Raw genomic sequence first — 27,504 nt, forward strand, 5'->3', positions numbered from 1 at the left:
TTCATAGTTACATAAAAAAAAAAGCCAACAACCCCAAAACAAACAAACCCTGGCTTTTTTAACATTATTTAAAAGATCTTAACCCATCTCAAGCCATAATAGTGTAACTAGTTAAAAAACGTTTTTATTAAAGGCTATAAAATGTAAAATTTTCTTGTGAGAAGTATTGCTTAGTCTGAGATTCTTCTTGTGGTCTGACCCCCACGTGTGTCTCATATTGAATGTTCGCATAGTTCCTTCTGAATGACAGTATTCCAATTTCAAGTCTTAATTCCATATGTAATTGTCATTTGGGGGGCAGGTTACTCTGTGAATTCTAATTGTGAAGTAGCAATTACCTTTATACCAGTGTACCTACTGGTTTTGTCCTGTTAATTTTTTTTCCACAAGAGTTTACTTTAGATTATGTAACACACTTAAATGTTGGCTAAAACTCATATTTTATCAGGTCTTAGTACTCTGCTTCAGAAAAAAGCACTGAACTCTTGCTGAGTTTGCCATATTGTATTCGGCAAAAGTCAAAGTTCAGCAGAAATGTGAAGCTTGGGAATGGTGCGTTTCAGTTCATTTTCATCCTAGCCTGTCTTTGCTATGATGGCAAGAAGAAGGCATAGCAAATATGCCTAATCTGTTGTTTCTTGATGCATTTCCTAGTGCTGAAATAAAATGGCATGAAAAGCTTATTCACTGAGAAGTGATGTAGCATACCATGTGTTTGTGATATTTGAGTGTGATAGATGATGACCGTAACTTTAAAAAAAGTTACATTCTTTAATCATGACTTAAACACCTAAGCTTTCTGTGAAAGTATATATGATGGGAATTAAACAATCCGTTGTAAGACTTATAGAATAATTTTGTTCTGATCAACACAATTCAGTCAGAGATCTGTTTTAGTCCTGCAGGTTTGTGTTCTTTTTTTGGTAGAAAGACTGTAGATAATTTGCCAAAACCCTTCTGTTTAATGTACTGGTAGATCATGAAATGCAAAGCATTTTGGAAATTTTAAACCAAAACCAGACATCTTCAAGACTAACCTAAGTTACTGGAATGTGTGAAGACCTGTTGAGATAGTTTTGGGGTGTTTTTTTCTGGTGTTTGCTTGGTTTTTAACCAGCTGTTCTTTTTCCATAGCGTTTCCAAATAATTAGACTACTTCAGAGGCAACCATGCTAGATACAATTTAGTCTGAAACAAACTTATAAATTTTGTGTTCTAAGAGGTTTTATACATTTACTGTATATTGTTTTTCTTAGTTATCTTTTGTTCAGTATATTGTGGATACTTGCTAGGTAAATACTATGATTTTTAAGGATAAGGATCATGTTGAAACAAAACAGAATATCGATTTGTGTGTGGGGTTTGTGCTTTCAAAACTATCAAAAAATGTACTTTAGAATTGGTCTGGAAAAGTAACATGGATGAATGATGCAAGTTGGTATAGATGCAGTCTTTTAAATGCTCAAGCTGTTGGGCGCTTTCAGTAATTATCTCAGTGCTCTCAGGAGTGTTTGTGTTTAAAAATAGGCGTTGAATGTCAGGTATCTTCCTGAGAAGTCAGCGAAGGTGCTCAAAATTGTATCTGGTGTTCTAGTGTAACGGTATGGTATTTTGTTCAATACTATGCACTTCAGAAATACTAAGTGTTTTTGAGACCCATTTTATCTAGTTTTATGAATACTTGCTTTCAGTTGAAATGCATTCTGAATTTAACAATTTGAAATAAAATGGGTCTACAGCCAGCAGAATAGTCTAGGCTATGAGCTGCAGTGCTGTGAAACAAAATAGATGTCATTATCTTGATTGCATATGTTATGATACGGACTTGATGTGACTGATAACCTTTATTTCTAAGGCTCTAGCTTCCCCATTGTAAAGATTCTCCTTACCAAACTTAAAGTACTTGTTAGAAAAAAAAAAAAAAATTGATACCAAGTTCCTGGTGCAGTGTGAAGTTCTAGAAAACTTCCACCAAAACTCATCTCTTGTTACTGATGAATGTCTAGGAAATGTGTTTGCCAGCCTGTGAAGGCAAGATCTCATATCTTCAGGCAAAGCCCTTCTACTGTAGTGTTTAAACCTCTACTTTTTTTAATGTATCAAGTCATAGAATACATAGAGAGTTTGTAAAGAGAAAACTGGACTACAACTTTCCATCATTGCAACTGCTGTATCCAGGCAGTTTCCAAGTTAAAAAAATGGACCGCTTCATTATAGTTCTGCCTGTTGTGTAGGCCTGTCTTGAACATCAGTGAGTGGAGTGGCTGCTGCGAGGAGAAAATACTTACTGGTTCTAACATTTCCTTTCTTTTTTTCTGTTTAGCTTATCTGCTCATTTGCAACTTACGTTTACTGGGTTCTTCCATAAAAATGGTACGTTTTCATTCACTATACTGTTAATTTTATAGCACCTTTGAAATTAGTATAGATCTGTGAGGGGAGTATTTGAATATTTCGAATCTCTGCTGTTTGAATGCAGATTTTAACTTATTTAGACTCAGACTGTCCCATTAGTTACAATACTTTCAATAGTGCTTTAAATATGTTGTAGCATAATTGTAATGTTAAGCAGATAAGCTTTCAGGGGTTTTAGTCAAAACGGTGATTTTTGAGAAATAATTCAAGTCATCACCCATTCAAACTGAAACAGACCTTGAGGAGTTCCTGAAGAAAGTGGTTTTCTGGGAGTGTGTCTTTGAAGTATTTGAAGTAGTTTTAAAAAAACCCTCAGCCTTCAAATAGTTAGAAGATTCAGTGTTTTTTAACTTAAAATAGAAGTGTGAGAATAAATTTTATCAAGTAGAGCCTAGAAATAAGGCAAAGGCCATGTCAGCGGTTATAAAAGCAACAGAAATCATGTTTTAGTGACTTGCAGTCATTCTATTGTGTCTTTTATGCACATAAGGCTTTATCTCTCAAAATCGGAATATTGGACTTCTCAGACCAGAATGAAGGGTTCTGTTCCTTTAACGAAAGCAGAAGTGACATGGTTTGTGCTGTATAGGCATGGGTAAATTCACTGTCTTTTTACTTCCCTGAAAAAAATTTAGCTGTTTATCCATTAAAATAAAGTGATGTTTCTAATTTTTTGGTTAAAAATACTCTGAATGGCACCTTGCATCTCTGGATGTAAAAGCTAATACAATTCATGTAAAAGGTTTTGTGCTTTTTTCTGGAAGTTGTTATGTTCCCTCAAAGTATCTTATGCTTAACATAAGTTAAAGTTGCAAATGTCTAAATTTCAGAATCACTTCTGAAAAGTGATTTATTAAACTGTAATATTATTCTGAGAAAGCTCTTCAAATCTGTAGATTAGGAACATTCTGCTTCTGGAACTTCAAAATACTGCTGGTCTCAATGGATAGTATTCATCTCGTTTCTGCTCTCAGAACTTCAATTTATATGTGGTGTTCAGTATTTAAGCTGGGAGACCACAAGAGATAAGGACTTTTGGGGCAGCTACTGATAAGAATAGAGAAGTATAGAATAAAGGTGGAGGAAAGGGTATGCTGATGTATCTTAAATTCAAATATGTAACTTCAAAATCTGATCCTTCCAGGACAGTATATAGTAGTAAAACTCGCATATGGAATTTAAAATTTGTAGTGGATCAGGTAGTTGTTCCATAGATCTTGCTGACAGACCGTGCTTTTCTTACTGCTCTTCTGTTATGATGTGGTCTTACACAGACATGGTCTGTAGTAGATTTTTCAAGGTGTTAATATATTTGATGACCTTCTGTGTGTTTTTGAATGTTTAGATTATGTGACTCTACTGTTAACTATAAAAACCTTTCACTTCAAGAGAGCACTATATATAGTGAGAGCCTGATAATCGTTTGTACTATAGAAAAGGATGTCACTAGCATAAGTAATATATACTATAGTGAATATTAAATATAGAGAATATTTACATTAATGAAGCTGGCACAATTAATGTGCTTATTTGTCTGGATAGAAATTATGTTAGAAACTCTTGAAACTGAGAGTGTGATGGAGTTCTGGTTGCGTTCCCCCTGCCCTGAGTTTCTGTATTTGCTAAGAAGATTTCTAATGTGTCTTGTGTTTACAATTTAAAAAAAAAAAATCCATTTGTTTCATAAAACTGCTAGTGTCTCTAGGTGAGTTACAAGAACTCTCCCTCAACTGAAACACATTAGGCTTATTGAATGTGGTTACAGCGTCAGGAGGCAAGCAAGTAAAGAGACATGGGTTATGTTGTCTTTACTATGCCAAAGCTTTGCTCTTTATATCTGATGAGCATAACAAAGTATTTCATTCAATGTCAGATTCTTTGTGACATGGACTAAGGTGAAGCCATTGTGCTTTTTAATTTAAGCCCATAATGATATTTGTAAGATTTTAAAAGAGCAGAAATAACTTCATATAGATTCATTCAGTTTTGGCTGATTATTGTTTTTCGGAATTTCTTCCACAAACTGTTTTTTAACTAGATGTATAATAGTTTTATCTTTCTATTCCTCTTCCATGTGAGGGCACATTTCTAGATTAATATATATTCAAATTATTAAACATTCTTTTACCATACAGTGAAATTTATTGTGTAAGACAGTTCGTAGCTGGCATTGCTGATCATACTGCTGATAGTAGCCATCTTGAAGATTCCAGGCTCTAGAAAATTAATAGTGCAGAGACTGTGAAGCCAAGTCTTCTTTTCTAAGACTTTTTTTCAAGTTCTTTCAAGAGTCCTTTAACAGCAATTCTGCATATACTTTACCTTGCATAAACTTTAAGGGTTTTTTAAATTTTGTTTTGTTTTCCTATCTGGTAGCATCTGGATCTTAAGTTTTGATGCAAACCAAATTCTAGGTTTGCAAGCTGTAAAGAAAAAAAATTACAGGAAATAATTTGACTCATCTGTAATTAGTCTATTCTGACTTTCCTTAAATCTACCCGTATCCTTTTTGTCGGCTATAAAAAGGATTTGGCAATGCCAAAGGTAGCAAGCTTACTCTTTTAAACATTGGAGATCAACTATGCTTTTTCATCTGCTAGCATTAGAATAGTGAGGTAGGATATGCTCTCAAATGGGAATTTAGAGTAAGTTTGGGGAGAATTGAAACTTAGAATTTGACTAGAGGTCTTTGTGCCTGGAGGTACCTATGGTTAAAAAGTAATTACGGGTGGATTTACATCATTGAATAGATCTTTACTTTTTCAGCACTTAAAATATTTTTCTGTCTAGATAAGCCATCACAAAACTCAGAGAATGAACAAAATTCTGTAACCCTGGAAGTACTGCTTGTGAAAGTTTGCCACAAGAAACGAAAGGTAAAAATGATTTTACAAACTATTGATATATATTAAAGCAAAACGTTTACCTGATTCTGGAACACCTATTTAACATGGCCATACAACAAGGTAATGGTGAAATGATACTTCTGTTGAGATTAACTTAGTCTTTAAAATGAAGAACTAATCTATTCAAGTTGTTTTCTATTGACTGGGTAAGGGATTCTTCAGAAGCAAATATATACATCTATGGATTTTGCTCTGCCTTGTGAGAAATAACTGGAAGGTTTAAAAATAACATTCAGCTTTGTTCATTGACTTTAGCTTGCTTATAAGTCAGATTCACTCGTGAATTTCAGCCACCTCTATTTTTTCTTTGATTTTTTTGTATCACATCATTAAACTATTAATTCTGTTGTAATGTCCAGAGGTTTAATTAAACCAGGCAATCACAAAATCATAAAATAGTCTATGCCTTTTAGACTTTAGAAATAAAAAGGAACAAGTTGTAACTGTTTTTAATTTCCTAGTCATCTGCCAAGTCTTGTCTCTTTCCTTGCTTTTTCTGTACCTGTTTTTTACATTGATCATCTCAATGCAGATTTTAGCTACTGTGAATCATAAACAATTTTCATATATTTTTTAAAAGCATCTTTGAATTTGCTTTTGCTGTTTTAGCTGTATTTGTTCCACACCAGTTGGCAAATTATCTTCACAGCTATGAGAGTATGAGAGGCTCAGTAATGCATGCTGTAATTTTTAACCAAAAAGGGAAAGATTTGTGGTCAGAGCTTTGTATATTTTCCCTAAGAACGTTAAGGTGTTTTGACACGTTTTTAAGAGTTTATATTGTTTCTAGCCAGTTCTGTTACTTGCTATAGTATAGATAAATATGGTAAAAGCAGGAGGTGCTGATGGTTATTTGAAATGTTTTGCTGCAAGTTTCATACTTAGGCCATCTTGCCTTGTTTTTCCAATACTACACAGTGCTCAATGATCTATTTGAGAGATACTGAATATAATAAATCCTAGGTAAGTGGTTCTTATCTCCCAGATAGGGCAAAGTGCACTTTGTAATATTGGAAGGAGAAGAGAGGAAGCCCTTCAAATATATTTATAACCAAAACATTTAATTTCTTTAGGTAAACAGAATTAAATTAGTATTAATGACTGTTCTACAATATTTCTGAATGCCTCATGTTAGTGTTAATTTAATCACTTAGAGAAAGATGGCTGCTGCCAGAAGTGGTTACAAAATGCCAGTTTTATTTACACTTTCAAATACCTGTTTTTACATTTAAAACCTGGGATTGTTATTTCAGATATTTTTATTTACATCTGTTACAAGGCTTATTTTCAAAAAGATGGCAGGACAAGTACAATTCATAAGTTATGTAAATTTTAACACTTAATGTCTTTACTGTGTATTCTAAAAGCCTAAATCTTAGCTTTCTTGATTTCCTACAGGATGTCAGTTGTCCGATAAGACAGGTTCCTACAGGTAAAAAGCAGGTGCCTTTAAACCCAGACCTCAGCCAAATAAAACCAGGCAACTTCCCATCACTTGCAGTTTCCAGCAATGAGTTTGAACCAAGCAACAGCCATATGGTGAAGTCTTACTCATTGTTGTTCAGAGTAACTCGCCCAGGAAGAAGAGAGCTTAATGGATTGATCAATGGCGAAACTAATGAAAACATTGGTAACTTCAATCTTTAAATATGCTTTTACAAGGTTTGTCTTGTAGGCACATAGACAGTTGTCTTGATCTGCAGTGTACGTCATACTCTGAAAAGGGCCAGTAATAGACAAGTGACTGAACTGGCTTCCTTTTGTTTTCAGTCTTTTTCAAGATGGGGCTAAAATACAGTTGGTAGTTGGTAGCTGGAAACTGTGCTTCTATTTCTGTGTAAATTTAACACCGGTTTTTACTAATGCGTGATGGTGAAGGCGTGAGGCAACACTGTTGGGGGGGTGAATAATGTAAGAGAGCCCTGCGGTCACTGTGACTGTCATTAAACCTCCAGCAACACTGGTCACTACTGACTGAGCTGTAGGTGCTATCATGGTCTCTCATCAAAACTAAATGACTAGCCAACAAAGAAAATACCTTAACAAATTTTTAAAAGCTATTTTCTTAATCTTATCAAGACATGTTATGTTACATCACAAATGTTACAGCTTTGAAGAGCACACGTAGAATCAAAAACGTTCTTTCTCACTATTTTATAGCTACAAGACGAGGAAGGTCAAATTCCAAATTCTTTATGCTGACACAGTAATATGACTAAACTATGAATATATGTGAACATATCTATGATTACTGTTAAGCTAAGTGCTCTTTCCATTGCCATTGAGCTGTTTATTAAATACTATGTCCTTTTGTATGACACATCTGACATAATCAGCAGCCAGTTAAAATTTACAGTTGCATAGAAGGTGTTCAATCTTTTGAATTTGTGCTTATATAATAATTGAATACTGTATTTCTTATGTACAGATGTCAATGAGGAGCTTCCAGCTAGAAGAAAAAGAAACTCTTCGAATCGCGAAGACGGGGAAAAGACATTTGTAGCACAAATGACTGTATTTGATAAAAACAGGTAATATTATCCAAAAATAAATATTGTTTCTGTTGTTCGGAATTTGTTTAACATTAAACTTAAATCTGTTCTTATTTTCAGTGTTGACTGTCTTTGGATGCATTTTTAGTTGGTAGTTACAATAAGAGCTTAGGCTTGTTCTCTTTTTTAAAAAAAAAAGAGTCTACAGGTTTCATAATGCATGCTTTATACTGAGACCTGTTCAGTGACAATTGTAAATGATCCCCTTTTATGAACTTGAGTTTTGTCCTGTTAATATGCATCAGCTTGTCTGTTCCTTGTCAGTTTTTTGACAGGTGTAATTTCTGTGGTTCTGTTAAAGATCAGTGACAGCATAATGGAAGAGTAAATCAAACAAACAAAAGTCTCTGAAATATGCTTACTGCTTACATTTCTATTTGGTGGCATAATTTTCTCCATGCCCAGACTCTTGCTGATGCGGTCACAGGTCTTATTCTGCTACCACCTAAAGAAGACATTAGTTCTCAATTACTACAGTGAAATCAAACAAGTAGTTAAAATCGTAATAGGCTTACTCTGTCATGTAGTTTAAGTGTGGTGAAATATTTTACTATTTGTTATCTTGATGCTACTTAATATATTTTAAAGAAGGTGGAGTGGGGTGAACTCACATGTAGCTATAGCTTAGAGCAATCCAGATAGTTCAGAAGTAGTATACCATTTACTGGTAAGTGGACATTGTAGTTGTTGTCCTGCAGAAGATGGTAATACCAGCAACAGCCAAAATGCAGTATATGAAAGTAAAGAGTTCTGTCCGTGGCAAATGTAGATCTCAGGTGGAGGTAGATATCTAGATAATTTCTTTATTAGTAAAAATATAAATACAGCTTCAGGAAAAAGCTGCTTAAAACATAGCTCTAAGGGATTCTGACAAAATGGTTGTTTATACAAATATGGTTTTAGGAGTCTTATATTGACTAGGGTTTTTTTAAGAAATGTCTTTCTCTAAACTGTATCTTCTTAGAAGTCTTGACAATATTTTCTTCTTTTCTATTACTTAATTCCACTGGAGAACTTTAATATGCTAAACATGATATGAACCATTAGGTGGTTTTGTAGTGGTGATATATAAGCTAGGGCATTTTCAGCCGTGCTGCTGTATAAGTGGCCCTGATCTACAGCAGAACCAAATCATGCATAAAAATTGGTATTTTTTGAAAAACCTTTAAAGTGTGGAAAACCATCTTCAAAATATAAGCTATTAACTTGATTAGTTATTTGTGGATTTTTGTAAAGTATAAGCTGTTCATTTATGTTAACCATTTGAAGTTACAGTCTTCTGTTTGATGAAGAAATGGAAAAATAAGTTATTCTACCCAGACTCCAGTCCTGGAAAAGGATTATACGTATCATGCAGATCTAGGAAAAGTATTGTCTAAGGACATTATGGTCTCTCTATCTATATGGGGTTTTTTATCTTTTTGAAGCTCTTACTGTTCTAAGTAGAGTAAATGATGGAGTTGGTGCTTTGCAAGATGCTGTCAAGAAATAGAACAAAAGGTCTCTGGTGGCTTACGTGGTGTGTTTATAACTTCATTCTGCTGGGATACTTGTGCTGTAATATAGTTTACATGTAAAAGAAAAAGATAGGCTGTAGTTTACCTGTTCCGATATCTCACTGTAAAATACTGAAGCATCTGGAAACATAAACAGCCTTTTTCTGCAAGACATAATTCCCATGTTCAAACTGTGTAACATGCATTCACATGGAATTTATCTACTTAGCAACAACTCATTTATTTTGAATGATGCTTCTGTAGCTTATGATCTGTTGTCAGGAATTCAGTTTCATTGCTTCAGAAAGTAATGTATCAAAAGAAAAAATACAAAGTGAGCTTGTATTGTACATTGATATTACTTGCTGATTTGTGTTGATATCTTTAAAACACATGTATCCATGAAACATTTTCCTGAGACTGTTTTTGATTCACTGCTTTTTCTTTTTTGCTTCTCCTGTGCTGTTCAGCAAGTGGCAACAAAATAAAGCTGTTCAAGTAGAAATCAGAATTTCTCAAGTCTCACTGAACAGACTGCTACATAGGAGGAAGCAGGGTGAGATAGGGAGGAAAGTGAAAATGTAGCAAGTTGGTTCACACATTTGATTTACCCATTCTAGTCTATGTAAAGCATTTTTTTTGTTTGCTTTTTGAGAACATCATACTTTATATTTACTATGTTGAAGTCGTCTTAAGGTTACATCTGACACGGCTCTGATAAGAAAATAGGATTCTTTAGTTTTGGAGGCCTGATTAGAGGTCATATTGGTTTGCTAGAACAAAGTAGTTATTAATAAAGCAGGAATATATAAGAGATGATTTGGAGGGAGTGTCATTCAGTTTGGGTTTTGTTTCTTCAGAGGAAGATTCCCATCATAGCATTAATTTTGTATTATCAATACCTTTCCTACATCTCTTGGAATCACTTGGATGGAGGCTTTTGCGTTAATGTTTGGCATTAGGCAGCTTTTTTGTTATGGATGATGTTTACCTAAGATTAACACTTAGTTGCCAAATAAATTTGCCTGAAAATCTGCCTTTAGTTACATAGAGACTTAGGTACTGTTAAATATATTCTACATTTTAATAAGCAAACAATAAAAATGAGCTGCTTTACTCATAATACATACTTTGTCTTGACAGGCGCTTGCAACTTCTCGATGGGGAATATGAAGTGGCCATGCAGGAAATGGAAGAGTGTCCCATTAGCAAGAAAAGAGCAACATGGGAAACAATACTTGATGGGAAGGTATGGATTGTTTTAGTGGCTGAAAGACATGTCTTCACCTAAAATGGTCTGAATTAAGGTGGAACACAATTTGAAGTGCAGTCAGTGGCTGTTCCTCTGAAAATGGATTAAATTGAACAGGAAATAATACTTCTCTTTCAGGATGTATGGATGTAAGTTTTAATTTGGCTCTTGGTTTAGGAAGGCTTTGGCTACACTAGATCGTTAATACATGCAGATGTTAACTACCGTAGGTATGTCAGCTGTCTCCTTCAGTGACTTCTGAATTTCAGTCTTAGAAAATCAGGCAAATTAAATGTTTGTTATTGTAATAAATACAAGTTGGACAAATCAAAAGGAACAAGCTGCAGAAGCAGAGTATTTTGGGGGAAAGAAAGAATAACCCAGAGCTTTCATAGGTGTGATCTTACACACATATCTTAAGAGAATGCTGGTGAAATTTAGTGACGAAAGGAAGAGCGTGTGTCAATGTAGGAGAAAGTGTTGTGCAAAGAGAAATTGTTGACTGAGGTGAATCAACACTCGCTGATACCGTGAATGCAGGTGATTGTATGCACTTACATAGCCACGTGCTCCTGTGTCCTGGGAGAGTATCAGTTGTAAGTGACTGAGGAGAAGAGTATAAAATTCTACATGTTTGCAAAGTAGTTGTGAATCAACATGATTATATAATAAGGAAAAAAGCAGGTATTATCCAAAGTATATAGTAAAAATATAGTTATAAGCTCTATTATGCTGTTCAGCCTTTACCTGGAATACTGCTTTGGATTCTGTTAAACTGTCAGAAATTAGAATTGAAAAGTAGAAACAGCTTTTAGGCAGATCATAAGAGGTGATGCTCCGCATGTAAATGTGCTTAAAAAAAATAAATATATATATGTAAATTGCTCTAACTTTGTTAAACTGAGACAGGGCTATGGTTGCTTTCTGTTGGTGGGAGAATGTGAAAAAGGTTTTCCACGCTGGAGGTGCTACCCTGAAGAGAAAATAGTCATGGCAGTGTGTTTATCACCAAGATCTGATACGCCCATTGTCATTGGTTTTCTGTTTTTGCAATAGCATTTCTGTAAACTGAGGCCTGAATATAATGAAGAGCTGTTAAGATGGAATTCTGTAATCTCATTGATAAATTTAGGGTATGATACTTGATAATAAGAGTTTAGACTTGACTCAGGTCTCCTCTATTTCTTTATTACTATTATCTTGATAAGTGAGTGTACTATAAGAATGTATCCACAGGATATTATGCAATAGCATTACTACAGCAGACAATGGTGCGGTTTTTAAATCTTGTGTATTAATATACAATACTGGTCTGCAGAATTAGGAGTAGGTGTGAGCAGAAAGAGAAATACACTGGCAGCAGGCTGGTGGGTAAGTGCTCTTCTCTTTCTAGTCAGGGCCTGTTTATTGTTTAGTTTTTCATAAAGATCAACATGTGTGCCACAGTATGTGCATGAAGTGGTTGCTCAGTAATGTGCAGGAAACTGCACAATCATCTTTTTCAGCTTTTTTAATATCTAAATGTGTATGCTTATGTTGAAAACACAAGGACTTCAGGTGATTAAAAAATTACATCTGTCCCTACTCTGAGAATATTTTCTCATGATTCTTTTTGTATATGGGAAGACACTTATTCTGCTGTTTTATTTTGATTCCCCCCCAGAGACTGCCTCCATTTGAAACATTTTCTCAGGGACCTACACTTCAGTTTACTCTTCGTTGGACAGGAGACACAAATGATAAGTCTACAGCTCCTATAGCTAAGCCTCTTGCAACACGAAATTCTGAAAGCCTCCCTCAAGAAAACAAGCCCAATTCTGTTAAACCTACTCAGACTATAGGTAAGCAAAGTTTGGTTTTAATCATCTTATTAACACTTCTGTGCTTCATGGTTCCTGACTCACTGGTGCAACTACTTCAGGTAATCTTAAACATGAAAAAGCAAAAATGAATGGACATTGTTGTATCCCATATTTTGTACATTTTTTAAGGTAAGTTTAAAAGCTAAAAATAGTGGGGTCTTTGAAGTCATGACAATATTGAAGTGATTATATACAATGCTCATAAATCCTGATGTGAAATAAATTGTGGAAATCTATGAATAGGACTTCTAGGACTGTCTGTTTTGCTGTACTCATTTTAACTACTGTTCTGTAACTATTTGGATTTATACTATTAATAAGTTCCTTTTTTATGCTTCGTAGTGAAAATAGTTTTAAAATTTGTCTATCAGATGATATATTTAGCTCTTGGAAAATATAGCTGCTACTGTGAAATGTGACAAACCGTCTAAAATATTATATGTTACATTGCATGTTTGTGGTCTAAAGGTTAACTTGGGTTCTTTCAGAATGCTTATGAACTGGCACTAATCTCCTTGGTACATAGCTTGATGTCTAGGCATGGTCCTATGATGGAAGCACGATATGTATACATTTTTATTATTTAGCTACATTTTCTGCATATTCATACAAGTTAACTAAGATTTCTGTTTGGGCCTAAAGGTTTTTTCTGCTTTTATTCATTTTGGGCAGTTTGCGGTTGTCTAGATAGAATGCAGGCTTACGGTTAGTACTGTCTAAAAATAATTCTGTGTAGGTAAGAGGAAAACATAGCAAGTCTGCAAACTATTACTATAATGTGAGGTAAATTGGTATTTGTTATATGTAAATTAATCTGTATGTATTATTGAACTAGTTTCTCCCTAGTCATTCATTAATGTTTAGAGCATTGTAGTTTAAATGCTTTTTAAGTTCAGAATTTTTCAGTGATCTGAAATGCAACTGGTTTGTTTCCTTCTGCAAGTTAGTTCCTGTACGTTTTTCCCAGAAGAGTTTACATATTGTCAGACTTGGTAATCAGCTTTTGAACTGTTTTATCATAACTTCAGATATATATCACATTAAAAGTAGTAGTGGATAGACCATTTAAAATTGGGTTGCTTAACCTTTCTTCATGGAAACATCTTTAAGTAGCATACAAAATGACAGAATGATAGGGGTTGGAAGGGACCTCTGGAGATCATCTAGCCCAACCCCCCCGCCAGAGCAGGTTCACCTAGAGCAGATTGCACAGGCATGTGTCCAGGCGAGTTTTGAATATCTCCAGAGTAGGAAACTCCACAACCTCTCTGGGCAGCTTGTTCCAGTGCTCTGCCACCCTCAAAGAAAGAAGTTCCTCCTCATGTTTAGATGGAACTTCCTGTGACCAAGTTTGTGCCCGTCACCTCTCATCCTGCCACTGGGCACCACTGAAAAAAGACTGGCCCCATCCTCCTGGCACCCACCCCTTAAGTATTTATAAGCATTAATAAGATCCCCCCCTCAGTCTTCTCTTCTCCAGACTAAAAAGACCCAAGTCCCTCAGCCTTTCCTCATAAGAAAGATGTTCCAGTCCCTTAATCATCTTTGTAGCCCTTTGCTGTACCCTCTCCAGCAGCTCCCTGTCCTTCTTGAACTGGGGAGCCCAGAACTGGACACAGTACTCCAGATGCGGCCTCACCAGGGCAGAGTAGAGGGGGAGGATAACCCCCCTCGCCCTGCTAGCCACACTCTTTTTGATGCACCCCAGGATGCCATCGGCCTTCTTGGCCCCAAGGGCACATTGCTGGCTCATGGTCATCCTGTTGACCCCCGGGTCCCTTTCCACAGAGCTGCTCTCCAGCAGGTCAGCCCCTGACCTGTACTGATGCGTGGGGTTATTCTGCCCCAGGTGCAGTACCCTACACTTGCCTTTGTGGAATTTCATAAGGTTCCTCTCTGCCCAACTCTCCAGCGTGTCCAGGTCACGCTGAGTGGCAGCGCAGCCTTCCGGTGTGTCCGCCACTCCTCCCAGTTTTGTGTCATCAGCAAACCTGCTGAGGGCACCCTCCATCCCTTCATCCAGGTCATTGATGAATGTATTGAACAGGACTGGACCCAGTCCTGACCCCTGGGGAACACTGCTTGTTACAGACCTCCAGCTAGACTCTGTGCCACTAATCACAACCCTCTATCTATCAGCCAGTTTTCAATCCACCCTACTGTCCATTTGTCTAACCCACGCTTCCTAAGCTTGTTTATGAGGATGATGTGGGAGACAGTGTCGAAAGCCTTGCTGAAGTCAAGGTAGACAACATCCACTGCCATCCCCTCATCTACCCATCCAGTCATGCCATTGTAGAAGGCTATCAGATTGGTCAGACATGACTTCGCCTTGGTGAATCCATGTTGACTACTTCTGATAACCTTCTTTTCCTCCAGTTGCTTTGAGATGATGCCCAGAACGAGCTGTTCCATCATCTTTCCAGGGATGGAGGTGAGACTGACTGGCCTGTAGTTTCCTGGGTCTTCCTTCCTGCTGTTTTTGCAGACTGGAGTGACTTTGGCTTTCCTCCAGTCCTCAGGCACTTCGCTTGTTCTCCAGGACCTGTCAAAGATGATGGGGAGTGGCCCAGCAATGACTTTTGCCAGCTCCCTCAGCACTCGTGGGTGCATCCCATCAGGACCCATGGACTTGTGAATGTCCAGTTTACTTAACTGGTCTCTAAATTGATCCTTGTCAACCAAGGGAAAGTCTTCCTTCTTGCAGACTTTCTCTGTTACCTCCTAAGTCTGGGACTCCTGAAGGCACGCCAGAGCAGTAAAGACTGAAACAAGAAGGCATTCAGTAACTCTGCCTTCTCTGCATCATCTGTCACCATGGCACCTCTCTCATTCAACAGGGGGGCCACATTTTCTCTAGTTTTCCTTTTGCCTCTGATGTACTTGAAGAAACCCTTCCTGTTGACCTTGACATCCCTTGCCAGGTTTAATTCCAAGGAGGCCTTGGCTTTCCTCGTTTCATCCCTGCATACTCTGACAGCATTCTTGTAATCTTCCCAAGTGGTCAGTCTCTTCTTCCACATACTGTAAACTTCCTTCTTCCACTTGAGCTTTTTCAGAAGCTCCTTGCTCAGCCATGCAGGGCTCCTGCTGCTTCCCTTGCCTGATTTCTTGCTCTTAGGGATACACCGATCCTGAGCTTGGAGGAAGTGGGACTTGAATATCACCCAGCTCTCTTGGGCCCCTCTACCTTCTAGAGCCCTAACCCATCGGATTTTTCCAAGCAGTTCCTTGAGGAGATCAAAGTTAGCCCTCCTGAAGTCCAAGGTTGCAATCCTACTTGTTGTTTTGTGCATGCCACACATGATCCTAAACTCTACCTTCTCATGATCACTACAGCCAAGGCTACTCCCAACCTTTAATGTCCTCCACGAGTCCCTCTTTGTTTGTCAGTACTAGGTCCAGTAGTACACCTCTCCTTGTTGGCTCCTCCACCACCTGAGTCAAAAAAGTTATCGTCAATACACTGGAGGAACCTCCTGGACTGTACATGCCTGGCTGTGTAGCCTTCCCAGCAGATATCAGGGTGATTGAAGTCCCCCATGAGAACAAAGGCCTGTGATTGTGAGGTGACTTTCAGCTGTCTGTAGAAGGCCTCATCAGCTTCCCCATCCTGATCAGGAGGCCTGTAATAAACACCCACAAAGTGTCTCCCATATTAGCCTGCCCCTTAATCCTTACCCACAAGCTCTCAACTGGCTCTTCATCTGCCCCCAGGGAAAGCTTGATACATTCCAGTTGCTCTCTCACATAAAGAGCAACTCCACCACCAGGCCTTGCCGGCCTATCTTTCCTAAAAAGAACACAGCCATCCATGGCAGCATTCCAGTCATATGAGCTATCCCACCATGTCTCAGTAATTGCAATGAGATCATGGCTCTGCAACTGCACACAGATCTCTAATTCTTCCTGTTTATTCCCCATGCTGCGTGCATTGGTGTATGAGCATTTCAGGGAGGGAGTTATGTGTGTAATTTTCGCCCTTGAGGGGTGGTAGGCCTTCTGGTTCTCAAATACTAGCACACTGCCCCACAAGTGCTGAGCTACTACACCCAGGCGCCTCTCTAGCAATCCCAGTTACCTCCCCGTCCCCCTTCAAATGTGGTTTAAAGCTCTCTCAATGAGCCCTGCGAACTCTTGTCCTAGAACCCTCTTCCCCCTGTCAGATAGGCTTTTCCCATCTGTCACCAGCAGGCCTGGTGTCTGCTAAATCAAGCCATGGTCAAAGAACCCGAAGTCCTGCCGGTAGCACCAGGCTCGGAGGCAGGCATTGATCTGCTGGCTTTTCCTGTCTACCCCCTCATCATCCCCTGCAACTGGAGGGATAGAGGAGAACACAACTTGTGCTCCCGATCCCTTGACCAGTCATCCCAAGGACCCGAAATCTCTCTTCATTGCCCTTGGACTTCTCGCGGTTATTTTGGTTTTCCTTCTTTGCTTGGTTTGTATTTAATGTAGTAGTGGCACTCCTGTGGAGGTTACAGTGTCACTGAAAATGTAATTATCATTGTAATCTGATCCACTACTTTGGAGATTACATAATGTCGAAAACATTAATGCAGTCTGCTAATACCTACTGCAAATGTAAAATTATAGGTTTTGTTACCTTAATATATCCCCTTATATATTTAAACACATTAGTTCAAGAGCTATTTGAAATGTCTAGAAACTGTTCATTCTGCTGTTGCTGTAACTAAAAATCATGTCTTGTTTTACATAGGTGATTGGAAGCACTGTTTTAGAAAAACTTTATAAAATGTCCTTTGATATTTCTGTAGGTACATGTTTGAAAAAAACAGGTATGTGTTTCAGATCAGTTTCTTTATGGAAAGTTTTCTGGGAATATTTACATAAGGTTTGCTAATCAGTATCAGTGCTGGGTCTTACCTTGAAAGTTTCAATGGACTTACAAGGTTTGACCCTTAATAATTTTCAAAGAATGTGTGATAGTACACTTATTTTTTTAATTCATGCATGATGTAAAAACATTGACAGATACATACTTGCTGTGAGACGTTTTGCAGAAGATTGTAGTATTAAGATGCGCATTTAGATATGGAAAACAACCCCGTATTTTTATTTTTACCTTCAAGAGTTGTTTAGATCTTGCAAAATACTGGGATAGCTGCTGGGGTGGGGGTAACTGATTGTATGCTGCAGTCCAGTTACCTAAAAACTTCACGAAGTGATGTAGCTGTACAGCAGGTGGCATGCTGTTCGATCGTAATTATCTCAAGGAATTAAGCTTAATGTAGCTTTTGTATTTCTAAATACAAATTTGTGGTTAATTTAGTTCAGTTGCTTAATTGCAATTTTGTTAATATGTTTTTAAAAATACGTTTCTTCCTTGCTGTCCCAGAGCTTAGCTCAGAAAAGCTACTACTAGAATACTTTTTGACACTATATAGGAAAAGCACCTTTGAATGACCATTGTGTCCTTTTTTTATCCATTTCCTGTCTCAGGGTCATATTTAATCTGAAACTCCCCTTTGATTCCTAAGTGGCAGTGGGGGCTGGCCTAGATACTGTCTGTCTTTTGTCTCGCTCACAGTTGCTTGTAACTTTGGCTTGGAATATTGTGTTGGCAGGTAAGGCCCAAGGACAGCTGGAAAACTTAAATTGTACAGAAGGCAACAGGCTGCTTCTCTTGTTGAAGCACCTATGAACATACCCAGACTCTCAGCTGGCACCCGATTCACTTCAGAGTGATCAGTATTTCCAAGCTTGTAACTAGATTGGGACTGTGATTAAGGAAACTTCTAGGTCCCTATTATAGAAGTAATTATCTGGAGTGCAGTGGTTCTGTCTCCAGGCTTAATCTCTGGGGTATGTAGCCAGGCACTGTTTGTGAAGAGTTGCCTTGCTTGGCGTTCCAGTGTTCATCTGTGGTAGCATATCAGAGAATTTGTGCAAAATGGTATTTGAGTTTGATTTTGTGTTGGATATATAACTGTGAGGTTTTGGAGCTGTAGTAGTGATAGCAAGGGAATGATTATTATGAAAAATATACTGCTTTTCCAAACGTGCTTTTTGTGCAGTTGTATTGCAGTGTACATTGATGGGTCAACGATAGCTCATCTCTGGTGAGACTTTCTAAGAGTAGCAACTCTTTTCACTGCTTTTAGAGCTTTAGTGTGTAGTAATACCGAAGTTAGAGCAAGAAGAATTTCACCCCTACCTGTGCAGAAGCCACTGTCTAGAATGACCCCTAACATCCTCAGTCAGCTTACAGACATCTTCGTCTTAGGACAGAGTACAAGAATATTTAAATAAGACTGATTCCTGTCTTCTGAATTGAATATTTTACCTGAGCGAGGGGTTGCAGACACTTAGGTTTCTTAAACAGAAGAAAGGAACAGAAGTGGGGAAGTACTTCAACGTGCGCTGTAAAAGTTGTTCTGCTTTATCTTTACTTCCTCATACCAGGGCTCCTTGTATTTTAGAGTTTCTTGGAGACCTATATTGTAATTTGTTAGGCAGGTTTTACACTCAGACTTGCAAAAGAAATGACGGTGTGTTGATTAACTTTAGAAGGTGTGTACTAGTTTACTACATAATAAATAGAGGCAAGAGGGATGTGGCAAGGCTGCATTGCTGACATACTGATAGAACCCCTTTTTTCTTGCATCAGAGAAGATAAGTATTCCAGTAAATTGGTAAAGTTACAGCAAGAGCCACCTTCCAAAATAGTACAGCAGACTCTTAACACAGGAATATATCGTAGCACAATGTGCAGCATTGTAAGATACAGATGATGGTCATACTGTTTTCAGTCTCTGAATACCAAGAAAGGAGGAGAGTGAAAACAGTAGAAACTACTATCGGTTAGAGGTTCTGGTAGTAAAAGAAAAAGATCCAGTGCATCTTTCCCAAGGGTATATGAATTTGGTGTTGTCATTTTACTTTGGCGTGTTTCCCAAGGTAGACCAGTGGAATAAAGACATCAAAGACTTTCTAAATGTGGCAGCGTAAGCTTTGCTGTAATTACAAGTGCTCAAAGTAACTGAGCCATAGAATTCTGATTTCTCTGATGTGGTGCAGGCTGAAGTGTCAGGCCTCCACTCTTGTTCATACAGAAAGAGGGTGAAATTTCCCTTGTTCTCCAAAATATTAAATATGAAATAAGTGCCTCTTCTAAAGGATCTCCTTCTGTCAGTAGGGCTGAGACTTGTCTTGCCATCTTTTTCACCATTCAGAAGCAAGTAGGTGTCATTATTTGATTTCTCCTGATGGTAGATTTATAAAGCTGCTTAGGCATGTGGGGTTTCCTGTTAATTGTGTGGAATCAAATAATCTTACTGACATTGAAATGTATGGAAGACTCAGAGGCAACTGAGCCGTGCCATTACACACATACAAACAGTAAGTGAGGGATAAGAGTCAAGGATTAAAGTTTCAGTTAAATATTTTGCGTGTTACTTAGCATTTCATACTGTTGTCTGTTGTGTGACTTGGGAAACTTCTGAAATTGAATTTAAGCAATGTATTTGCAATGCAGCCATCTGAAAGCAGTGTTTCTTTTTTATTTCCCAGTCACACCTGCTTTTAGCTATACCTAAAGAATTCTCTGTTTGCTTAAATGGAGTAAGAAAAATGTTGCTTTTTACTTGACTGTTTTTAAGTTCTCTGAAGGGTTCTCCAAAACTGGAGGTACATCTCATGTTTAAAAGTGGTGGGTTTGCCTGTAGATTTGTGCAGGAAGTTGAGCATCAAGGCTTTCTTGTTGCTGGTATGAGCTACTTTGTCAAAGTACACTAGAATAGCCCATTTCCTTCAGCAGCGGTGTGCCCTTTTCAGAACTTCATACGTGGGTAAGAAACAATGTCTTTTTCTTTTCCTCTTCACCAAAGAAATGTATGGTTTTTTTCAGCTGTGAAAGAATCCTTGCCGACAGACCTTCAAACAAGAAAAGAGAGAGATGTTTTAAATGAACCTCGGCAAAAGTTGCGAATATTTTACCAGGTATTGAAAATAAGCATTAGAGGGGGAAAAAATAGAATGTAAATATTACATGGAATTAAAATGTTCACTTCTCTTCTGAGTTGGGTGGAAATTTCTATTTGCCTATTTAGTGGATGCCTTAAGGGGTCTCAGTTTCACATATTAAGAACCATTCCACATATTTCTTCTTACAGGAAGTATTTTAGAAAACTAATCTTCCTGGGGGCATGTCTGACATTCCAAAATATGTCTCTTGTTAATAGTCGGGGGGGGGGGGGGGGGGCGGGGGGCAGGTGGTCTCCCTATGGGGGAAAAAGTTCTTGAAATACCAGTGTTTCAGTACCCTGAGCTGATGTAGTGTTTCCCAGGAACTTACGGTAGAGGTTTCCTGAAGTGACGTCCAGCTTTGTTTTGGGGTTTGGGAGGTTAATGAATGAAACGCATTTGATGCTAATACTACCTATTACTACCTATTCCTTTGTTTGCATCAGTTCCTTTATAACAACAACACGAGACAGCAGACTGAAGCCCGAGATGACTTGCATTGCCCGTGGTGCACGCTGAACTGTCGGAAACTGTATAGTTTACTCAAACATCTTAAACTTTGCCACAGCAGGTTTATCTTTAATTATGTGGTAAGTAATCTTTTTGTAGCTTAGCACTATAAAACACTGTACAGTCTGTCACAGATATTACATATGCAGTGATTCTGTTGCCAGCCTGTTAAGTTGTAGGTCTGTATCTACAGGTTAAATGCAGCTTCCTTTGAATGTTATGTGAATGTTTGTGTGTTACATGGGGGGAAAAAAATGTGGGTTTGATTTTTTTTTTTATTCTTTTTTTAATATATTTTAAATAATGCTGATCACTGGAGGATTCATTCTGACTATAGCTGCTGCTTTTGCATTAATGTATTCTTTTTATGTGATGTAGAAAGCAATGTAATCTACACTTGGTTGGAAGTCTCTTGAAGCTTTGGGAAATTCAGAAATGTTCTAATTTCTAGGGTGCTTGCTAGCAATCTTTTGCTGGTATTTTCTTTAATTTTATAATTAGTTCTATTCTGAGTGGTTTTATATAAAACAGTAAAATAGTACAGAGCAAAGAAGCTTCAGTATAATTTGTTTCTAGAGGTTAAAAACTATTTGGGTGCTGTAAAAGGAAACTAGAGCTATGTCAGGTTACTGATAGGGTGATATTTAAGGTATTCAGAATTGAAAAGGTTACTTGTTTAAACCTCCTGACGTATTGTCATTACTGTTTGCCAAGTATATTTGCAATTATCTGTTTCAGTATCATCCAAAAGGTGCTAGGATAGATGTATCTATCAATGAGTGCTATGATGGCTCCTATGCAGGAAATCCCCAGGACATCCATCGTCAACCTGGATTTGCCTTCAGTCGCAATGGACCGGTCAAAAGAACTCCTATCACACACATACTTGTTTGCAGGTAGGGAGATGGAAATCAAGGTCTATCTGTATTTGTGTAATACAGCATATGGACTAGATCTGTGAAACCCCTAAGGATTTGTAAATCTGTAGGTGCACATAAACAGTGTTAAATTTCACTATCATTAAAGTACAGTGGTTTATGACTAAATAAAATGTTACTGAAGGATGATAACATCACCTTTGATTTTTTTCTACGTCTTTTCAGTTGAGGTACCTATTCATAATGATGTAAGTTGTTTTTTTTTTTTTAACTGCCTTATCCTAAAACTTTTCTTCCTGAAAAGGTGGAGTGTGGGTTGGAGCGGGGTGTTGGGTTTTTAATGAGATTTATTTCACTGCTGGTGATTTCCCTTCCACACCCCACACACCCCTCCCCACAACACTTTTGCAAGCTAGAGCTTAAAAGAATAATTTGCATTAATCAATTACAGTTCTTAGTATTTGCATATTTTATATGATGGTTGAAAGCAGTTACTTTTTTTTTCCTTCTGGTAGGCCAAAGCGTACGAAAGCAAGTATGTCAGAATTTCTTGAATCTGAAGATGGAGAAGTAGAACAGCAGCGAACATACAGCAGCGGGCACAATCGGCTATATTTTCACAGTGACACATGTTTACCTCTCCGTCCACAAGAAATGGAAGTAGACAGTGAGGATGAGAAGGACCCTGAATGGCTACGGGAGAAAACCATTACTGTAATTATTCCATTTATACAAAGTTATTTTAAATGGATTGTGTTTTTTTAAAAGATGGTCTGCAGTTTTTGTAGGTAACAAACAGGGCATATGTTCTGAAAATGATGCATTTACTTTAAGAGTAAGTAGAAAACTTTGTGATGCTGAGACACTAACGATAAAAATTCATGGAATCAAAGTTTGTATTTTCAAGTACGTCTTTAGTTGCAAAGCTAGCTCAGTCCACATGGGCCCTAACAAGTTTTCATTGTTTGTGGCTGGATTTCTCCTTCGAAGAGGAGATGCTGGTATCACAGGAGTACGCAGTGGTGTGTATATATAATATGGAAGTAATTTATCATCACAGGTCTCTACATGATATGACTTTTTTTCAGACCTTTTTGACTGCAGTGCCTGAATTTTCAGCCGTAGTTATTTCTGTGATGTATAGGTGGCATAAGTTGAATTTTAGGTGTGCTTTCACGACTTGTCAGCAGATGTGCAGTTCTGATGTGTGTGTGTGTTTGTTTCTTCTCCTGTCCTTTCTCCCAATCCTTTGTCTCTCCAGCAAATTGAAGAATTTTCTGATGTTAACGAAGGAGAGAAAGAAGTGATGAAATTATGGAATCTTCATGTTATGAAGCACGGGTATGTTACGATAAACTTTGATTTGATACAAATAAATTATGGTATAGATTTGGTTGACCATTTTGCACGGCAGTTCACTAAGCACTTAAAATTCAGTTAGCTCAGTTGTTAGGAAAGGCTCATTAAAGGATCATTTGGTAACAAGCTTTTGACTGTATAAGTTTTTAAAAATTGTGCTTAGTAGCCTTAAGGCTTTGAAAAGAAGAAACATTGGCAAATGTTGAGACTACATAATAGATGGTCTATGCAGTTACATTGATAAACCATGTTGTAGGGTGTCTTTTTGTTTTTGAAAATGTTCTACTTGCATAATGATGGCTTTCTAATTTGACAGGTTTATTGCTGACAATCAAATGAATCATGCCTGTATGCTGTTTGTTGAAAATTACGGACAAAAAATAATTAAGAAGAACTTGTGTCGAAACTTTATGCTACATCTGGTCAGCATGCATGACTTTAACCTCATCAGCATAATGTCAATAGACAAAGCTGTTGCCAGGCTCCGAGAGATGCAGCAGAAGTTAGAGAAAGGAGAATCAGCCTCCCCAACGGATGAGGAGTCTTCTGAGGAACAAAGTGGGACAACAAATGGATATAGTGAAAATAATATGAGAGAGAGAATTTCAGAAATGGATAGCATCTCAGGTGTCACAAAACAGAGCAAGAAACAAAAGCTCTGAAGTCAGAAGTCAAATGCCATTCAACGGACAAGCATTGAAGTGACATTCTAGGGTGCATGAGCTCTAAAGAATTACACGCAAAAATACAGAGATTCCAAACAGGCACTGCTGGATGGAAATAAATGATTTCAACAAGGATATTGTTTTAACAGGGTTTCTATTCAGTTAATTATGCAAGTACTACATGTATATCGGTTTTGGTGATGTAATGACAATATTCTAAGAGTTTGAGCATGAAGAGCAATATGAAAATCTTTTTGTAATTTTAGTAATTAGTGTCTTAAGAACTTTATGGAATTTACATAATTTAAGTATATGTAAAACCGTTTTTATATTAAGATTTTTGCATCTGTATCTGGCTGTTTTTCCTACCATGAAGTTGTGAAACATTGGGGAAAGGGGATTGGGATACAGTTTCTGCTTTTCTTATTTAGAAATTCTCCAGTTAGCTTTTTGTGAAAATAATGTCTCACTATTTAAAGTTTAACCTTGATCCTTGTATTTGAAATCATTTATCAATTGATCATAAATTACAAAATTTTTTTACACTAAAATTATGAAAGTTGGCAAACTTAGCACTTCCTTTGTCTTGTGCCTGTTTGGAAAGATCTTGGCTTTTCATGTTACAGACACAGTGAAGTACCACCTTGGCTTTTTGAGGTTACCAGCAGTTTGGTTTTCGTGGATAATTCTGATGTATTGATCACCCAGTGTACCATTTTAAACTTGAACATTAGCTCCTTTATATTTTTATTACACATTTACACAGCTACACAAACTATTTGATGTAAACCCTTTTTACTGGGGTTCCGCATCATAGTGTGCCATGCTAAAGCCGAGAGTCTATAGTCAGTATGTAGGCATTACGTCGATTAACTTCTTTTGAAGTTTATGCCTGCTGTTTTGCCTGAGTACAGACTGCAAGTCCAGGCCATAGGTTTAGCTTTGGCTTTCGAGATGCCACTCTTGAGGGAAAAATGCACTGTAAAATTGGACCAGAAAATGTGTTGCACTTCTTATGCAAGTATTCTGTGATGTATTGTATTCAATACAGATACTAAGATGCTGACTAAACTATATTTGAGCAGTTTTGCACTGCTGTTAACACATTTTATGCATACGTTTACAGATTTTTTCCAATGGAAAGTGGTTTCACTACTGGTACAGTATCAGCACCGAAGGGTTTATTCCAGCAAGCACTGTGGTTGAGTGACATCACCTCAATTTTTTATTATCCTTAAAATATTGCATTTTTCATATTCTTTATTTATAAAGGAACAATGCTGCTGTAAATACAGGTATTTTTAATTTTTTATTTCATTCCATCACCATGAGATGCAGTTCCCTGTTTGTTTAAGGGGTATATAAGCTTTCTAATGGTGTCTTCAGAAATTTATAAAATGTAAATACTGATTTTGATGGTCCTTAAGATGTGTTTAACTGTGAGACTATTTAACTAATGGTGTGGATGTGATTTGTCATCCAGTATTAAGTTCTTAGTCACTGATTTTGTGTACAAAATAGGAAAGAGGGAAACTGCAGCTTTCATTACAAACTTCTTGAATTTGCCAGCTCTCTGAGTTTTAGCAAACTCTAATTATGCCTCTGGATAGTACATCAAGCATTTCTCTCTGGCTTTAATTTGCTAAAGCTGTGCACATATGTAAAAAAATAGATTATTTTAGGGGAGATGTAGTTCTAGAATTATTGCTTATGTCATTTCTTAAGCAGTTATGCTCTTAATGCTTAAAAGAAGGCTAGCATTGTTTGCACAAAAAGTTGGTGATCCCCCCAAAAATAGTAATGAAATTACTTCTGTCCAGTAAACTTTGTATGTCATGTCAATTTATAATAAAAGCTGAAAAAGTCCCTTTGTTTTCTATTTATAAAGATGCCTTTTCTATATGTACCTTTGATAGATTTTGAAGATATCATGTAAGCTGGTTAAAAAGAATTTGAATGGTACAGTAGATGTAAAAACAAAACCCCAAACAAAAAGAAAAAACAAGTTCAGTTGTTTAAATGAACCATTGTTTTTACATTAAAATGTTTTATTTGAAATCAGCTTTTGTACATAAAGTTCAGTAATACAAAATCTGCCATGATGGTTGTCCAGTCATTTTACGTGCATGCAGAAGGGCCACAAGCGGTACTTGTGTAAACTTTCCCTTCTGTGTGTCTTGTAGAATTTGGATACATACGTGTTTTTCCTTTCCCAGATTGTTACAGAGGCAGCTAAGTTTCTGTCCAGTCTTTTTCTTATATTTAAGGTGTCTCCATAAATTACAAGGCTTTTAGCTAGATTATAAAAACTTCCATTCTTTCTGGGGGGTAGGACTGAATGCTTGGGATCTATCTGTAAGTTGTGTATTACTGTTTAGAACTGTAATTTATATAACTGAAAATGAAACATATCACTTGTGTCAGTTATAAAAATAAGACTTGTGAATTTTTTACATGCAAGTGGTTAATGTTTCAAACAGATTTTACAAGATAGTTTATTTGGAGCAAAGTTTAAGTCAGTATCAGTTTAAAATAGTGCTTTTCTCTGGGACTGTACAGGATGGGTACTCCAGGTACTACAGAACAAAACAAGTAAGGAGTTGCACTGCTTGGCTGAATAGTGGCTGTTGAATAGCAGACACTGAAAACCTTTTTTCGTGTTAAAAATAATTCAGATACTGAAATACAGGCTATGACAGCTACATTCTGTAAACTTGACTTCAGACTGCATTGTTCAGTATGCTTTTGTCTCTAAAATGGGCAAGGTTCTAATCTAGCCTTTAATATGTTCATGGCAGATTTTTGATGTTTTGTATTTGGTGAACCCTAAGTTGGAACCTAACATATGACTTGAATATGCAGTTCAGTGCATTAAATACTGTATTCAAAATTGTTAGATGCATTTAAATTGTTAACCTTAAGTGTATGTTGCTTTGACTGTGTCTTGAATGTAGTCCTTGAATTTTTTGGGGGTGGGGTAAAGATTCACTGCCTGGAATGAAGCAGTTGCTAATAATTTGATCTGTTCTGGTTACTTCACTAATCACCAAACCCTCAAACAATACAACCCACCCCAAAGCAGCAATTTGATTTTACCTTTGAGAATGCAGGAGCCATTCTGTGAGGACAATTTTGACATTATCGTTCAAAGTATTTCTTAATTCACAGAACAGTCTGGTGCTGTCATCAACCAGGGCTTGAATGAAGGTGTTCCTGTTGGACCGGATCCTGGTTGTAAATCTGATACCACATGGTTTCATAGCTGAGAAAACAAGCTTTGAAGTAGGTAAGTCTTCCTTCTGTGACTGATAATCTGCTGTTCTTAAGCTGCTTGATTTGAGACTGAAGATGCACTCTTTAGGAGATATACTTGGCATCTTAGCATGAAGAAGGTTCTTTATATGAATGGTGTATTTACGAGAGAAGGCCACCATGTCATCAACCTTATTTACTGGTTTCACAAGTTCTTTTTTCCTGTAAAAGAGACCAAGGAAGTGGAACAGGCCGCAGGTAAAGCAGAACTAAGGGATTAAAGCAAAGCTGTCTGTTAGTTCAACATGGCCTTTATTTGAGGGGGATTACGTACCTGCTTCTTGCTCAGTAATGGTGGCCAAAAACTACTA

At 37.2% G+C, this 27,504-nt stretch overlaps 1 protein-coding gene across 1 annotated transcript in view; it reads left to right on the top strand.

Moving 5' to 3' along the window:
- SUZ12 (SUZ12 polycomb repressive complex 2 subunit) overlaps positions 1 to 25,881 on the top strand; it is a 34,736-nt gene extending 8,855 nt beyond the window's left edge. Inside the window, exons 5-16 of the mRNA XM_059828101.1 lie at positions 2,324 to 2,373; positions 5,206 to 5,291; positions 6,720 to 6,951; positions 7,750 to 7,852; positions 10,513 to 10,618; positions 12,285 to 12,462; positions 20,354 to 20,445; positions 20,916 to 21,059; positions 21,718 to 21,875; positions 22,373 to 22,571; positions 23,119 to 23,198; positions 23,533 to 25,881. Of these exons, the coding sequence (XP_059684084.1) occupies positions 2,324 to 2,373; positions 5,206 to 5,291; positions 6,720 to 6,951; positions 7,750 to 7,852; positions 10,513 to 10,618; positions 12,285 to 12,462; positions 20,354 to 20,445; positions 20,916 to 21,059; positions 21,718 to 21,875; positions 22,373 to 22,571; positions 23,119 to 23,198; positions 23,533 to 23,878 (1,774 nt within the window). The 3' untranslated portion in view covers positions 23,879 to 25,881. The remainder of the gene's footprint in view (positions 1 to 2,323; positions 2,374 to 5,205; positions 5,292 to 6,719; positions 6,952 to 7,749; positions 7,853 to 10,512; positions 10,619 to 12,284; positions 12,463 to 20,353; positions 20,446 to 20,915; positions 21,060 to 21,717; positions 21,876 to 22,372; positions 22,572 to 23,118; positions 23,199 to 23,532) is intronic.
- Positions 25,882 to 27,504: the final 1,623 nt, after the last annotated feature.

The sequence above is a fragment of the Gavia stellata genome, chromosome 22 (assembly GCF_030936135.1).
Source record: "Gavia stellata isolate bGavSte3 chromosome 22, bGavSte3.hap2, whole genome shotgun sequence".
NCBI classification, from domain to species: Eukaryota; Metazoa; Chordata; class Aves; order Gaviiformes; family Gaviidae; genus Gavia; species Gavia stellata.